This window comes from Lepisma saccharinum, chromosome 7 (genome assembly GCF_977018435.1).
Source record: "Lepisma saccharinum chromosome 7, izLepSacc3.1, whole genome shotgun sequence".
Lineage (NCBI taxonomy): Eukaryota > Metazoa > Arthropoda > Insecta > Zygentoma > Lepismatidae > Lepisma > Lepisma saccharinum.
Genome location: NC_139235.1, coordinates 35,628,979 through 35,647,115, shown reverse-complemented (window position 1 = coordinate 35,647,115; position 18,137 = coordinate 35,628,979). Strand labels below are relative to the sequence as shown.

At 37.7% G+C, this 18,137-nt stretch overlaps 1 protein-coding gene across 1 annotated transcript; it reads left to right on the top strand.

Annotated features, from left to right (window-relative positions):
- Positions 1 to 1,452: 1,452 nt before the first annotated feature.
- mRpS10 (mitochondrial ribosomal protein S10) lies at positions 1,453 to 17,817 on the top strand. Its single transcript, XM_083125857.1, has 5 exons — positions 1,453 to 1,754; positions 3,640 to 3,777; positions 7,396 to 7,523; positions 14,488 to 14,689; positions 17,566 to 17,817. Exons 1-5 carry the CDS (start codon positions 1,734 to 1,736, stop codon positions 17,665 to 17,667), a joined length of 591 nt encoding a protein of 196 aa, XP_082981983.1. The 5' UTR covers positions 1,453 to 1,733; the 3' UTR covers positions 17,668 to 17,817.
- The last annotated feature ends 320 nt before the right edge of the window (positions 17,818 to 18,137 follow it).

Sequence of the window (18,137 nt, the reverse complement as noted above, 5' to 3'; positions counted from 1 at the left end):
GGAATAAACGCGAAGGAATAAGCGCGAAAGGTTTAAGCGTGAAATGGAAAAAGAGCGAAAGGAACAACCGCGAAACGGATTAAGCGCGAAACGAAAATTCAACATTGGAATAAGCGCGAAAGGAATAACCGCGAAAGAGATTAAGCGCGAGACCAAAATTGAACACCGGAATAAGCGCGAAAGGAATAACAGCGAAACAAATTAAGCGCGAAACTAAAATTGAACAACGGAATAACCGCGAAAGGAACAACCGCGAAACGGATTAATCACGAAACCAAAACTGAAGACAGGAAGAAGCGCGAAAGGAACAACCGCGAAATGGATTAATCGCGAAACCAAAATTCAACACCGGAATAAGCGCGAAAAGAACAACCGGGAAACGGAATAAGCGCGAAACAAAAATTGAAAGAAGGAATATCCGCGAAAGGAACAACCGCGAAACGGATTAATCGCGAAACCAAAATTGAACACAGGAATAAGAGCGAAAGGAATAACAGCGAAACGGATTAATCGCGAAACCAAAATTCAACACCGGAATAAACGCGAAACGAAATAAGCTCGAAACCAAAATTCAAAACCGGAATAACCGGGAAAAGAACAATCGCGAAAGGGATTAAGCGCGAAATCAAAATTGAACACCGGATCAACCGCGAAAGGAACAACCGCGAAACGGATTAAGCGCGTAACCAAAATTGAACACCGGAATAACAGCGAAAGGAACAGCCGCGAAACGGATTAAGCGCGAAACGAAAATTGAACACCGGAATAACAGCGAAAGGAACAGCCGCGAAAGGGATTAATCGCGAAACGAAAATTTAACACCGGAATAAGCGCGAAAGGAACAACCGCGAAAGGGATTAACCGCGAAACCAAAATTGAACACCGGAACAAGCGCGAAAGGAACAACCGCGAAATGGATTAATCGCGAAAGAAAAACTGAAAACTGGAATAAGCGCGATCGAAACGGACTAAGCGCGAACGGAATAAGAGCGAAAAGATTAAGCGCGAAACGAAGTAAACGCGAACGGAATAACCGCGAAAGGAACAACCGCGAAAATTTCACTTTCGCGCTTAATCCCTTTCGCGGTAGTTCTGGCGACCCCTTGAAAATACTTATTTTCTTTCAGAGCATAATACATATTATTTTACAACGGTGAAAACATTCCTCTACACAAAATTTCTAAGTAAGAGCGCACGCCTATGGTTCGTTGTCATTGCCGATATCACTTGCAAAAGTTAAAACAAACTCTTCACTATAACCCAAGGAATACCAGAACCATCCATCGTAAGTTGGATGGCAGACGACAGAACTATGCGGGAATGGCTGGAGGTGCAGACGACAGAACGCATGGGAAACAAATTCTCGCATCCCCGCACACCCCTAGCAACCAGCGAAGCAAGGCAAGGAATACAAAAGAAGATAAAGTAAAATAAATTCTTCCACTAATCTGTGCTCTCGGATATATTGGTATTCTGTGATGTCCTTCAAAGCAACATAGTGTGTGCTTCGTTCAAAATAATAGTAATGAAAATAATATGTAACTCATGTGTATAATTGAAATTGTGACTTGTTGTAAACATGTTTTGTCTCGTACACGACAAATAATAATGGTTATCATACCATGTACTTTGTAAGATACGTTTAGACAGCATTTGTGCTTTATTGTAATGTACTTTTGTGCAGTGCATATTCAAAGTATTTGTTTATAAGCGAATTTTTTACTAGTAAAACCATGAGTGGATTGAATATGAAGGTAAGAACACTTTTTTTAAATTTGCATCAATATAAATATAATGTACAGGACTTTTTTCTGTGAAGAAAGGTTCCGGTACTTTTCAATTTGGTTTGTTCTTGTGGGTATAATTTAACAATACAGGGAATTTATCCAATTTGTTTGAAATTTGGGATACTTACTAATTTGGGCCTCGTAATCACGAATCTGCACTTAAAATTTGGCGGTTATTTGGGGGCAGGTGAATCCGGCCAATTTCTAACATGCCTTTAACAGGGACTCTATAGAGAAAGCCGAGGAGCCGGAGCCGAGCGGAGGCGGGGCCGCGTTAGCGGTTGGGGGCGGTAGGCCAATTACCCCAGGGGCGGAGCCCGGAATCGGTGGGAAATTTGGAAATCGAGGGTGTAGAAATAAGAACTTAATTTAGATTATTTTGCTATTTCCACGTGTGAGCGCCAAATTTTAACTGCAGATTCGTGATTAGGGGGCCAAAATTAGTGAGTATGCCGAATTTCAAACAAAATGGAGAAATTCCCGGTATTGTAAAATCGCTCTGCATGAAGAAATCGCGGTACTACTTTACTATACCGGAGACACCTATTAATGATTTATTTAGCAATTTTTTACATTGCTAAGGTACTATTCTGCATTGCGGAACATTTATTTAGGTGAAATAATCAATTTCTAATGAAAATAATGTCTATTTCTTACATTAACGAGTACTTACTGTTGTTCCTTATTTCCCACAAACCATCCACGGGTAACCCCAAAAACCATTGACGTTAGCCCAAAAATTCACGATAGCCCCACAAACCATCACGGGGACGAGGTATGCCTACTAGGTTAGGTTAGGCCTGTTAAGTTAGGTTCCATTAGCAATCCTTTTGTTCAGTTTAGCATATAGCCTACAGACAATACGAGAGCGTATTGTGCTCTCGTGCAGAAAGCAAATGGCGGCAGCAGCAATAGCGCGTCGGAAATAGATTTTCATAGAAAACCACATGCATTCGCATTAAAATGGATCACAACTACATTCCCGAACATCAACAACGCTACAAAAAATGATTTGCGTAAGTACTTTCTCCTGTAAATTTGAAGAAATCCGTCTCCGGTATAGTAAAGTGTTACCGAAATCACAATAAAACAAAGAGGAACTTGGGCCTTTTTCCCCGTTCCAAATGTCAGGATTTTAAAAATCTCCCATCCCGCACACGCCTAATTACTACTAGATGTCGCTACTGCTTCCCTCAAACACGAAACCTTTTCGGACCTCCTGTGAACATCTGCGGAGAGAGGAACAGCTAGCAGTTGTAGTCTGTGTCATGCATGAGGTTTGCAAAATGGTGAGTTTTTGGCAAGGTACTTTTAACATCTTATTTTTCACATAATTTGTGCTTCCTTCAGGAGATAACTGTGCTAATTAGCTTCCGTAACGTTTAAATTACCTCAGCAGTACTTCACGATGCTTCCTTTCGCTTCCGTGAACGGAGAATGCGTTGCATATCGGGAGGAGACATTTGTTGTGTAAGGTATTTTTAAAGTATTTTTTCCAACACTAACAAATACTTTTCCGAAATCGAAACACTGCTAAATACTTTAAGAAAGGTTCAAATTTCATGTGACAATGATTGCCAAAGTCCTACGATAGTTAGTGTTTCTGCTACGAGATTTTGAAAAAGAGCACAACACAATTGGAACCGTTACCAGAGGGACAGTGTTCTGTCAAAAGAAAGTTGGTGAAATGCAGGAGAGACTTGTGTACAATTACCTAAAATATCTGCTGTACGTGTACCCAGTATTTTCAAGTGTCTGGTTACTTGTTTCCTTATGTACACCCCTGATTCTATTTTTTTCTGCAAAAAATGCAGTTTACAAGACATATACACTTGAATTCTTTCTTTTTCAGGGTCTGTGGCAACTTCTTAATCCTATGACACGTGTAATGATACCAAAACCTGCAGCACAAAATTCTGCTGTGGTGGCTTGTTCACATTTTTTTTCACATCGCCCATCCAATTCATTGAGTGTGGAAACTTCGAATCAGGTAAGGTACTCAAGCACAGTGGTTCTTTCAGGGCAAAGGCACAACTGTGTTGGCTATCTGTCATTCCATGCTGAGTCAAGTCAACACTGTTGCCAATATACTCACATCTGCTTCACCACAGAAGCAAACAAGAAAGCTGCTGTACGCTTTACACACCACAAGAATTCTTGGCACATTGCCTTTTCTGGCTCATTTTCCTATGTTTATTGCAATGTTCAAAGGAGTGGATGAATGGTGTGCCTAGTGAACTGAAGAAAGCAGAAACTGAAAATAAAAGGAAGAGGGGAGTAAGCTAGGCCAATGAAAATTTAATCACATTAATATGCTTCACAACTATTAGTGTAATGGATTAAAAAAAATGGTAATTGGGTCTAACACCACAACCAAGGCAGCTACAAAAATGGGGCTCTTGACCCACTGTATCCACTTGAGAATTGCATTGCATTTTTTTTAATTCACAGATTTCGATGTTGTATCATCATCATCCTTTGCCGTTTCCTGTCCCACAAGTCAAGCCTCTCCATTTTCTTCTGGTCTTCCACCAGTGCCGTGCCCAGGATTTTTGAAAGGGAACGGTTATGTATTCTTATTTTAGTAGTAAGCCCTCATTTTGCCATCTTTTATGCTTTTAACATTCTTTTTTTTTTAGGAATACTTTAGGAATAACCCCCATCACCCCCCCCCCCCCTGGGCATGCCAAACTTGTCCTCTTCTCCTAACATTCTCCATTATCTGCTCTTTCTACCAACATCTTCGACTCCCCTTTGGCCTTATTTCCACTCCTTGTTCATTGTAAGCTCTTTCTGGTAGTCTTTCTGCATCCATGATCTTCATGTGTCCAAACCATCTTGTCTGTGCCTGATCTATTCTGTCCTGGAGCTTCACGACACCCACCGTCTGTCGGATTTCCTCATTCCTTATTCTATCCCTTCTAGTCTTCCCCAACGTGCTTGTTAAGGATTTCATCTCCACTGCCTGCATCTTTCTTTTGTCTCTTTCTCTGTCAATGTCCAAGTCGCTGCTCCATACATACTTCTTGGTACATAGTATGTGTTATATATTACCTTCTTGCATTTCATAGGTACATGCCTGTTGCATATTAATCTTCGAATGCTTTGATATAGTCCACCACCCATTTGTCCTCTTCTGTTTACCTCCTCATCTATTCTTCCACTTCTCTCAATTATGCTTCCTAGATATTTGAAATTCTCCACTACCCTCAACTCTTCCTTTATTCTTGGTACATTTCTGGCTCTTCGTTGTTCTTATTAGCACCTCATTCCTTCTGCATTGAATTTCATTACTGCTCTTCTAATTTCCTCATTGCAACTATCAAGCTCTCTCTGTACTTCTTCTTCCCTGTTTCCCCATATTACTAGGTAATCAGCGAACAACAGGGCCTTCATCTCTTCCTCTCCTATCTTCTTCCCCACCTCTTCATTAATTTCATCCATTGTAATTATGAAGAGCAGTGGGGAAAGAGCACTTCCCTGTGTCAGTCCATTACTTACACTGAACCACTCTGTTCTTCCCACTGGTGTGTTCATGCAGCTCTGGTTAGCCTTGTATGTAATATAAAATTTGTTCCAGTGTGCCGTAAAACACAAAAGTGGAAATATTTGATCCAAAGTAAACAACATATTCTTCATATACCATCTAAACTATTTCACCTTCTCGGGCAGGGGGGGGGGGGGGTACAGAGGGTCAAGGGTACCCAAAAAATCTTCCATGTTGCACATACATTCTATTTTGAGCCACACACTGCCACTAATGGGTAAACATGCTGACCATTGACCTTAAAGACAGAAGTACGGGAACCTTTGGCAATGTCTATTTTCACTGGCACAACCCTGTACAAGAAATCTGCTGTTTTGGTGTGAAGCCTGTATAGTTATGCCTTTTGCCCTGTAAAGCCAGTATCACATGGCAGTTAGGTACGTCCTCACTTCGCGATCGACTTCTAGCTTCCTTACTTAACGGTCGTGTGAGAGCTTTCTCTTAATCCATCATTAATACCATAGAACTAAAACTACCAATCAGAATTGAGGAGCACCTGGCCAGCTGAAGTAGGAAGAAGAAGAAAGGCAATAGATGTTCGACTGTTTATTCAAGGCAGCTTAAAGAAGAAAAAGATTCGACCGATACAGCTATATAAATGATTGGGGCAAATATTTTATTTGTTGAGAGAAGAGTCTACTAATTATTATTGTTTTAAATATATAGTTTGTATGTCTAGTTTCCTACTGTGATACTGTTATTTTACTTTCACAACCGACGTGAATACTATTTTGAATTAAACACTGAACAGCCACATACGTATTCATGTACTCTCTGGTTTGTTGGCTGTAACAAATAGACTGTGCTGTGTGTAGCACCGCAGTAAATAAATCTGCTAGTGTTGTAAACTTGTAATGATATATAAATTATGAATTGTAATTAGTTCTTCATGGACTTCAAAGTAAATTTCACAATAAGTATTTTAGGAGCAAAGAAGTGTCAATGAAATATAAATATGATACGGTAACTTAATGTAAAGACCACAATTTTTGCACTTTGAATGTTGTGAAGTTTATGTAATTTATTTGACTAGTAGTTTGTATTGGGGAATATATTTTAAAACCGCACGAGAAGGGTTTCATTAGAATATGCAACTTCTATCATAATATACAGGTAATGCAACTTTATGTTAGTGTGTCCATAAAGTGGTATATCAACTTGAAATAACATATGTTATATACTCATATTCACTGCCATGGGTTGCATGTGTGCCAATTGGCATTACAATGCCAATGTTATTCTCTTATTCTTTTAAGAGAAAACATTATTTTCCCAAATCTTAAGCAGTTATTAGCATCTAAACTTGCGAAGTGGTGTACCTTGTTTGTGTGGTCGCCATTTTTAAAGATGCTATTTTGAGGATTGTGCGAGACCCCTTTTTGCTGCCTTTGCGAACTGAAGACCTAAAAAATCTTTTGGTTGTTTTGAGTTTGAGGTGAGTCGAGAAGTGAGGACCTACTTAACTACCGTGTAAGACTGGCTTAGCATTTTGTTACCAGGAAGCTTCCTGTACTTTGAGTTTAAAGTTTACTCCATGCAGGAAATTCTAGGGGCTTCAGTCTGAGAGAGTTTTTTTTTCATGAATGTCCGGAAAAAATTGATGTTTCTTTGATGGATATAATTTCTCTGTTTTCTGCTGTTAAGCTAGCATATGACCTTTTTTTTCAGTGCCTTAATCTTGTTTATTTTAAGCAGAAAATGAAAATGTATAGTAAAAATATATAAACATTGCTTTATCTTCATAAAAACATTAATTTTGTGCTCAAAAGGTGTTCGTTCCATACTGTGGGAATGTTGAATGCCAGCAATTTTTGTAAGGTCAAATTCAGTTTTCACTTTCAAAATGCTATTTATCAATAGGCTTATATTAAATTGATCATAAATTAGCGAGTATTTAGTCTTTGTGTATATATTTTCGTCACTATTTCTGGAATCTTGAATTTTTATCCAAATTCTCAATCCAATATCTGAATTCTGAGTATTACATATGTATGATTTGTTTTTCGGGTGTGAATCACTGTATTTTCTGAACACTCAAGTGACTTCAATTAATTTTTGTAGGATGAACCAGACAAACTGTATAAGCTAATTGAATTGGAAGTGAAAGCATATGAACCATCTGTGCTAAAAAGTTATGAATGGTTTGTCACAACTGCAGCGAGACATCTTGGAATTAAAGTTGGTGATTGGTAAGTTGAAATTCCATACATGGTCGTCGTTCATAGTTTGGTTTTGAGTCTGGTTTCGAAATATATAGATCCATGTCATAAAGCAATCAATGGCTTTCATAATACGTTTTTGTGCATCAAAAGTTGGAAAAATTACCTGTAATATATGCAGAAACACGTATAGTGCAAGCTTTGAATGGAAAATACTAAATATGTTTGTGCAAAGCATATGAACGTGTAAATTTTTGTTAAAGAATTGAAAAGTAAGAGCATGAATCAGTCATCTGTGTGGAAACCTTTACATAAATGAAGGATTGTCCCTTTTCGTTGCTGAATATAGTATTTATCAAGATCAAAGGAGACTGTTATGTGCTGAAAAATTGCCCGAAGATATAATGTTCTGCAAATGCAATGAGTTTGTGTCCCAGTTGTTAATGTCTGATTTTTGCACTGTACCCAGAAGGCCAGAATTTTTTTTTTTGTAATAGGGAAGGACACAAGTGGTAGTGGTATCAGCCTATACAGGTGTATTGACGTACTGGTAAAATTATGAATAATTTTACCGAACAGAGCCTGTAATTTAGTTGTAAAATTTTGCCATTTTTCAGGGTGACTACTCACTGGGAATTCTGCGTGAATTTTTCTCCGTAGACCTGAAAAATTGTACCTTTTGTTAATTCAAATCCTATTGAATTTCTTCCTACTTAAAAATACCCTGAAGCAAGTTTTTCAGTTTTTTTTATCAAGGAGAACAAAGCAACATGAAAGAAAGATAAAATAAAACAGAATTCTCTCAGTCAGTTTACTTTGTTAATGTGCTTTGCAGAACAATCTATCTGACAGACGTACAATTGTAAGGTAGGATATCTTGAAGTTGATAAGTTAAATTTGAGTTTGAAATTCTTATACAATACAGTTTTTCGTAAATTAGTATTAATATATCCTATAACACACGTAATGTAAACCCCACAACTTAAAATATTTTCAATGTATATACCATTGAATTGAATTGAATTAGAATTTTTGGATACTTTGGAATCACCTTTATATTGTTGATGTATGTGTGTGTGTGTATGCATGCGGGTGTTGAGAGATGGAAATGAGGAACAAAATATCTTGAATTTTATCATGGCCCTAGAGTGGCCACTCTGTATTTATGAACATACATGTGTCCTAGTTTTGTAATGCTAAATATGAAGTTTTTTTTTTTTTTTTCAATAAAAATTCCTTTGCAATTACCTACTTACATATAGGTTGATTCAGAATTCCTATTACACACTTCTAGGGGTTGTATCAAGTTTTGATAAGGAACCCATGTCTGGAAACGTACAGTTTAGGTACTACACAGATGACAAGATCACATAATTTCACATCTCCCACTTCAGGGTAGGCAACTCACATTGATGGAGGGCGACGTCTTCAGTCACCTGATGTCATGTGTGCTGCTTCCGACGTCCTCCGTTTACAATCTGGTGTGCTTCGACCTTCACGTTAGTTGCTATTCAGTTGTTGCGGAAGACAATACAGTATGGTTGAATACACATTTGCCGAGAACACCTATGACCCTAGTCATAAATTGATTTGATTGAGTCATCAGCGTACGTACAATATTTAAAGGTTAATAATATCGCAAATGACGTGTTTGTAGTATCTTAAAAAGTTCTCAATAGATGGCACAGATGTTCTTTTAGCAGCAGTACACCACTATTAAAATTGTTCAATTTCGGGAACATTCTTGCTTTATAGCAACCATTTAAGTAATTCGAGCATTCATTATAATGATTTTTATTCTAATATTGAAAGTATTGTTGATTAAATACAAGAATAATAATCAAACAATTGTTCCTAAAACCTAGTATCGCTGAGTCCAGCAATGTGCAGCTTTATGCAGGACCTGGCCATTCCGGTACTTTGGCTGTTGAAAAGGACAGTGTGTGACATCATTGCCCGCTCGCAGTGATTAATGTAACTAATTTTATAAATTCAATGTATATGATTTAATTAATGTGTGTTATAATGTAGTCATATTTTGTTGTGTGCTAAACTCTGCTAAGTTTTGTAGATAAAAGTGCACTGGGTAGAAACTTGTTTTTTCTGTTGCATGTACGCATAATGGGAAGCGGGGGAGGTGAAGTGGCTGGAATAGCGGGACCATGGATGAGTCTTGGTGATGTAGTTTGCAATGCTAGAAAAATGCTGTGTTTCAGCGGTTACCATCACTGTTAGGCAATGTACACAGTGATAATTTAATGTCGGAAGAGATGGTAAGGAAAGTGGTGTAATTTCAGTCACAAATCTTGCCAATTAAAGTCCAAAAATGTAAGTGAAATGGACTTCGTGTGCTATGAAGAGAGAGACATTCTTTGGCAGCCATGCTAAGATAGGCGTGATAAGTATTTTTATACAAAGAAATTTTTATCCACCGCACACAGGATTTCGTGGGGATAGGATATACGTGCACAATCTTTCAATCGCTTTGGATCTATGCCTGTAATTATGCAAGAAAGTTGGAGTTTCGTGTATTGATATTACAACCTACAGGACGATACTTTCTAGAAAACAGCAACAATGTTGTAATACACTGTTCTGCATTGATGAATCATTTTAAATAAAATATTGTAACGAAGTACTTAATGTTAAATATTACAGTTGTAAAGTTAATGTTCTTGGTTACCATGATATAGTAACACAAGGCCAGTCAATTAATTGTTAAAGACAGTATGGTGTATGGACGAGTCCATTACATGTTATTTGGTATATAACTATATGCACCAAAGAAATACTGTAATCGCGTGTGAGTTAAATGCTCTAGGTTAGGTACAAACCTGTTCTTTCTTTGAACAAATTTATTTGAATAAACATAACGTGTGAAACTTAATTCATTCTTTTCTTGGAAAAATAAGAAGCTCTTAGGTTCATTTTCAGGTCTTATGTAACATGTCACTTGTACTAATGCATAATTTGCCTTTCAGCTGAGGGGGGTGTTCTTGTCGAGCTTGCGGGTATTTGAATTGTACAAGTACAAGGGTGATCTGAAAATTTAACCATAAGACTGTTTCTTCTTAATATTTGGGGTCAACTTTTTTTTTGTGTTCGACATTGATTTTTTTTTTAACTTAAGGCTTATATGAAATGAGTTCACAAGGACAATCGCAATGTTGCGTGACCGTGCGTTGCCTGACGGGTCCGAGGTACTTGATTCTCCTGCAAGAAGTATTGGCACAGTTCTTGGACGATGTGCCGCTGCACATTCACCAGCCCATGTGGTTCCAACATGATGGCGCACCAGCACACTTTTCCCATGACATCCGACAACATCTCTATCAAACATATGGGGACAGATGGATAGGTCGCGATGGACCAAGTCCTTGACTTCCAAGATCGCCGGATCTAACTTCTCTTGACTTTTTCGTATGGGGTCACATGAAGAATCTTGTTTATGAGACTCCTGTACTGTTGTAGGAAGACCTGGTTGCACGAGTTCTGGCTGCAGAAGACACGATTCAGCACACATCAGGTATTTTTGAGCGTGTGTATGACTGCTTGCAACAAACTTCAGTGTCGCCACATCGAGCAGCTCTTGTACTGATGCAGGCAAAGCGGGAGATGTGAAATTATGTGATCTTGTCATCTGTGCAGTACCAAAACGGTGTTTCCAGACATGAGTTCCTTATCAATACTTGATCTACTAAGTCCCCTCTACAACCCCTAGAAGTGTGTAATAGGAATTCTGAATCACCCTGTATATTAAGGTGGTGAATGAATGAATTCATGTTTTTCACGGAGCATATACTATTTTACATCAGATGCAAATTTTATATCTGCATGAACAAAATCACATCAGTAGCGTAACCCGCTTATGGAAACCTACAACAACGACCAAGGGTTTGTTGTGCCATGGGTTATTATTATTATTGTATGGATGTGAAACAGTCACAACAGAGGAACATAAATATACAGAAATATTTAGAATTGTTGTTTTAAGTCCACTTTATGGACAGAAAGACTATCAGGACTGGACCTACAGTTTAAAGTGGGATCCGAACCACTATGTGCCTCCACTTGGTATTGAACCCGAGACCCCAAGGTGCTACCACTGCGATATCAGGGAGGCGTTAGTGCAAAAAGTAACACAAGGAGTGGTGCTGTGGGTGGATAAGGCTTGACAACAAAAAAGGGGGCCGAGGATTATTGTACCTGTGGTTCCGGGAGAAGAACCTGTTTTACAGTGAGGTGATAAAAGGAGTTGCTGAAGATGGATGGGCTCTAGCATGCCATCATGATGATTGAATGATTGGATTTATTTTACTTCACATTTCTGCCATTTTTGGCTAATTGTGAAGATGAGGATGCTTGGTGATAGCATGAAATAGATGAAGGGACAGTCTCCAAGACACATATGTAGACAGCACACATGTCCCATAGAGGATTATACTGACCATGGGTACAGATGCCAGAGTCTCGTTAGTCTGCAAAATGCAGTCCAGGGTGTACTATGTGGAAGTGAAGTTGACAATTTGGTGTACTACATGGAAGGTCACCCCTTACACCCCATGATGAGTGAGTTCACTTTGTTTTAGCATTCGGTCCGTTCCACCTATGCAGTGGTGTACGCAAAGGGGGGTGGGGGGGTTTACGGAGTTTAACCCCCCCCCTCCTTGAGCTTGTGAAATATTATGAAAAATGGTGTGGAAAAAAAATTAAATGGGCAATTTATCACAGTCAAAGATCTGGGACAATACTACTACTACTACTGCTGCAGCTCCAACTACTGCTACTACTACTGATGCTGCTGCTACTACTACTGCTACTACTACTGATGCTGCTGCTACTACTACTACTACTACTGCAACTGCTACTAATAATAATAATAACAATAATAATAATAATTATTATTATTATTTGAATTATTATTTCGGCATGAGTTTACAATACCGGACCACTCTCCAATTTCTATAAAATTTCGCCTACTTACTAATTTTGATGTCCTGATGACGTATCTGTAGTTCATATTTGGCGGTCACTTGTTAAAATTGTACATTTACGTGTAGAACTTGTAAAATAACCTTGCGATTTACCACGTTCATTGTCCATTCACAGCAATTCGGAACCATCTTTCTTTCGCAATTCGTTAATGCTCTTCCTTTATGCACAACAATCTTGCAAACTTGAATATTGACGTCAGACGAGGAATGCCTATGAGGTTAGGTTAGGCCTGTTAGGTTAGGTTCCATTAGCATAAATACAAAGAAAAATTAATATTTTCGCTAAGAGACGCGTTACCTTGTATTGCCTAACATGAAAAAGCTCTCTCCCGCGACGTCAGAACACAATGTTGCTACAGTGTTGTGCGATAAGTGACACCCATTCGGGGAAAATGGCATGTTCTTATGGTAGGGTTATGTTACATTAAGAAAACATAGTTTCCTTAGTTTTTTTTATCGATTTCCATACTTGACCGCCAATTATTACATGCAGATTCGTGATTAGGAGGTCTCAATTAGAGAGTAGGCGAAATTTCATAGCAATTGGAGAGTGGTCCGGTATTGTAAACTCGTTCCATTATTTCCATGCAGAATGGAGAAAAGCACAGCATTCCAAACACACGCGTCTTTCAGAGTGATGCCTTGAAAATAAACACGAGCTATTGAAAATAAAATATGAGGGTAATTATGATTTAAAAGAGAAGAAAATGTTTTGTATCTCAGTTGCAACAATGTTCAATGCACTGGCATACGCAGAATTTTTTTTTCGGGAGGGGCTGGAGCAGTAAATGTGGATAGCACGTGGCTTCATTTTGGAGGGCAGGATGCATAATAAAATATTTCGTATTTTTGGAGCTTTTCAGTCTATTAAAATTGTATTCAAAGATAAAAATGGTAATTGGGACTCACCTTAAAAGAGGTTTTGCATTTAAACATTTTGATTTTTTAAAGTTCTTAACGGATTTTCATTTGAAAATTCTGATTTTCTCAAAATTTTGGTAGGGGCTGGAACAACATCGGCCACCCCTCTACGTACGCCAGTGTTCAACGAACATGTATTTTTTTTGTGTGAACAATTTAGAATTAACTAAAGAAAGTTCTTGGTTCGTTGTAAGCGGCTAATGTGTAGACAGTCTAGGCAGAGCAGTTTGCCTTCCCATTGTATTGTTTACCGCAGCTCGTTTGAATGTCTTTCTTTAAAATGTCTCACCTTGTTGACTAGACAATTATTCAAATGACAATAAGCTTAACTATTGCAAAATATTTTGTTGGTACGAATAGCGAGACAATCCAGATGTGAATTATCGGGGACATTTATGCGGGGAAGAAGCTGGAAAAATTCCAACCAATTTCAGGAATCGAATCCGGATCTCCCGCGTGATTGTCAGAAGCTGTACCAACCAGACCACCGCAGCTCCTTGGATGAGTTCCATACTTTGATTATTTCATTTTATTTTAATATATTTTCTTGTTTTTTTTTGGATTTTCTTCACCCTTAAAATTTCTCACCTCGTTGACCAGACAATTATTTTGTAACAAAGAAACAAAAAAATACTCCCAGGATTTGATAAAAATCGAATGACTAGAAAGTAATTTCGTTCTATTGCTTTTATAAACACTACATTTATGTAGATCTCTACTACTTAATAGTAGTAGTGGTATTCGTAGTATTATTAGTAGTAATTCAGCTAATTAATTAATTATAAGTATTATTAATTAATTGTTATTAGTTTTAGAAATACCCCCACCCCCCTTGATGAAATCCTGCGTGCGCTACTGCACCTATGCATCACCTCTCAGGAGTTAATTTCTCCCAGATTTGTTGAGAAAAAGAGAAATGCCCTTGGGAAAAAGCTAAAATATAGGACAGACTATTAAATGAAGAAGACATTAACCTCTATTTTTTTTTGTGTTTTTCTAAATTACTGGATGATGCATGGATAATCTGTTTGATTTCTGTTACTATGACTACTAATGGTTGACACTTTTTCTTTTTACAGTTGGGCAATTGGGAAACCTGATCACAATAGATACACACTGCTGAAGTCAGTGCACATTTATAAAAAGCATCGAGTGCAGTATGAAATTAGGACCTACTTTCGCTTTATGCAGTTTAAGTTTCTTACAGGATCAACAGCAGACACCTTTTTGGAATACATTGAGCGAAACTTACCCGAGGGCGTAGGAATGAAAGTGACAAAGGTACATATATATATATAAAGGGTGTCCCAATAAAAGCGACGGATTTAATATGCTTAAGAAAATACTAAGGCTGAGCTGATACCGATGCCGATGTATCAGTATTGGCTGATACCAGTGGTATCGGTTGGAATTCATCTACTGATACCGACCGATACTTTTCCGTTTATTGCTCTTTCACGGGGTCCGTAAAAATACCACGCGATACTTTCACAGTCTAATTATTCTGGAAATTATGCAAAATTTTGCACAAAAAACTATATTTTGTGATTACATAACATCTATTTTGATATTCTGATGTAATTCTTGAATATTCTAAAGCAAATGTCATGGTAAATTGATGCACATAAGTGGAAATGAATATTTACACACCAATATTGTCAATATTTTAAACAATTTTTAATTTTTGCAATTTTCAACTATCTGTGTCGGTGGGTATCGGTAAGAGTATTGGCATCGGTATCGGTTCAAGGTGGTATCAGCTCAGCCCTAGAAAATAATGTATATTTACAAAATGACAAAAATCTTTACATCATTACAACGGGTAAATGTTCCGATTTAAGAATGAAAGATGACCTACGGCATATACTAGATCGAGAGTGCGGTGTTTTAATGTCTGCTGTCGAAAGCTGTTTTCTCAAATTTTTTGATCAACTTGCGAAATGTACTCTCTCACTAGGCACACTTCCACGTCCAAGGATTGCACGAACCTTCCTAACACTTTCTGCATAACACTTGCCATTCTTGTAATGATTTGGTCCCGGGTTCGAATCCCGGTCGGGCTTGGTTGTTTGTGAATGTCCATTCATCAGTTTCACCATTTCATCACTCATCCCCATCTTCGCAAATTAGCCAAGAGGCACAAAACGCAAAGTAAAATAAACTAATTCAATCAATCAATCAATCTTGTAATGATTTTTCTCTATCAAAACTCGTTCCTTTGTGTAATGATCCATGTCAACTAAGCTGCAACAATCACTGATAAAGGAACTTGTAAGAACAGTGTTACCAACCCAACCACAAGACATGTTGCTTAAATCAAACTTGGCATTCTTAAATCCAAACATTTACCCACTGTAATGATGTAAAAATACTTGTCATTCTTTTTTAAAAAAGTATTCTATTAAGCATATTAAATCCGTCACTCTTATTGGGACACCCTTTAAATGCATTGGTAATATTTTTTTAGTATGTATATTATTTGAGGCGTGATCCAGAACTTTGCAGTCTATAATTTTCAAACTGGGAACAGCATGTGAAAACTACCTACAGAATACGAAAGAGTAACAAAAATAGTTTTATTATGTACAGAAGTAGATCCCAAAGTGTGCGCCGCAAAATGTTCAAATGTGTTTATATTTTAACTTAGGCAAGCAACCCAACCACACTAACTGAGCATTGCAAGTGTTAGATAGGCTTGGTGCCATGGAAAAATTTTCAATCAATAAGGGGGCCGTGAAACGACTGACTTACAGAGTAAACACTGTGGAATGTTGAACAACTTCATCATGCATGTATGTAAGGTGGAAAGTTATCTCTAGGGCTGACCCAATACCAATGTATCAGTATTGGCCAATACCAGTGGTATTGGTTGAAATTTATTTACTGATACCTGCCGATGCTTTTCCGGAAATTTAGTCTTGCACGAACTCTGCAAAAATACCGTGACAGATGTCTTAGTGACTTGGACCACCATGAATTTATTAAAACTTAAAGTTGTGTATGTATTATTCTCTTTTTGCATCATTTTTCTGTCCTTTGGCTAATTGCATGAAGATGACTGATGATTAGGTGAAATTGATGAATGTCCCTACATAAAGAAGGGAGGCTGTGGCTCACAGCCTGTGATTGGGATCAACTCTTGTGGTAAAGGCGACCAGAGTGTGGCTAATGTTTAAAAAGTCTGGGGTTCTACGTTCACATCATCTGTGTCCAAACGCTAATCAGTATCCGACTAGATGCTTTAAGCAATGTCAGATAACACAAAAGAGAATCTTCCACACAAGCTCTGTAAGAATGTTATATAGTGGAGTCACACGCCAAAGAACATGCACAAACCTGCGACTCCTGTGCATTGTAATCCTGCTTTGAGGGGTGGAGCATGTTTCCAAGCTGACGGGTTAAGGGGAATTTGTTTTCGATTGCTTTATCCAGAGATTTCTGGGATGGAGCGTAGCTGCAGCTGCATTTTCCCCTCCATGCACTCACTTCTCCTCTTATGCATTCATTGGGTCATTGGGTGCACAGCAGATTTTGGCTGAAGGTTCTTTTGTGTGTGGTCGCTCTGTAACAAGCCTGTTTCAAAACACCAAAGCAACATTGATTTCACTTGAGTGTGAGTCATTCTCTAAGATGATGATGTGGCAAATACATCCTTTCCAAAAATGCTTTCTGGTCAGTGATCAGTTTTATTTTGTTTCCTTATTTGCATTAAAGACTGTAGAAACTCTAATAATAATTGAATCCCCTTGTATTTTGTATGTGTAGAACAAAAAAGATTATGGAGAAGTAATGATAAAGTTTTTGTTCGTTATGGATGATACAGTAAGATTCTTGCTAATATACCAGTAAACATATCAATAAGAGAAATGACTAGTATGCATTTTGTGCAGTATTTTCACTTAGATTACTTTTCTTGTAGGAAAGTTTGTGTTAAAATAACATCTGCATGTCCAAGATTATAATTAAAAAAGAATGATTATGAAATAGACAACAGAACAAATGGGACAAGTCATTCATACCTTAACAGAATTTTAGCCACTTTTGTGAAATTAACACTTAACCAATAGCCGTAAGTGTTTTGAAATTAAGGGTTGAAGTGCAGTATCTTACTATTTTGAGAACATGTGTCATAACATCTCGCATTTTCTCTTCCTTAGGTTGCAATTGAAGCACTTCCGGAATATCTAAAAAAGCCTATCAAAGGATCGCCAAAAGATGAACAAACTGAGATCCCGAAAGAAGCAGATAAGTTAACATGAGTAGAACATAGGGTTTAATTCAAATTGTAAGGAATGTGAATATGTGTACATGTAGTCATTATTGAGTTATGAAGTAGTGAATGGCCATTGTATGTATGTGGCTGAATGCATCTGTAAATAAATTGACTTCCTGTAAAACCTGATGTTTGAATGAATTTGTTGGTGCGAAAAGTGACATCCCTCTTACTAGAGTTATGGAAATGAATGAAGATGTGTTCAAGAACTTCTAGAAATGCAACCTAAGGTTCTGTAGTAAACCTTAGTAAAAGGTTAGCATAATGGAACAGGCACCAACTATGTAATCAGTTTCCAAGTGTCAACATAACAACATGAGGAAGTGCATATTACTCACTATTGAATACAAAATAAATACGTAAAACAGTATTAAAACTTTTCAAACTTACGTGACTGAGTATATGTTAATCCGGACGACGTTTTGGAGGTAAATAACTTCCTCCTTCTTCAGGTCT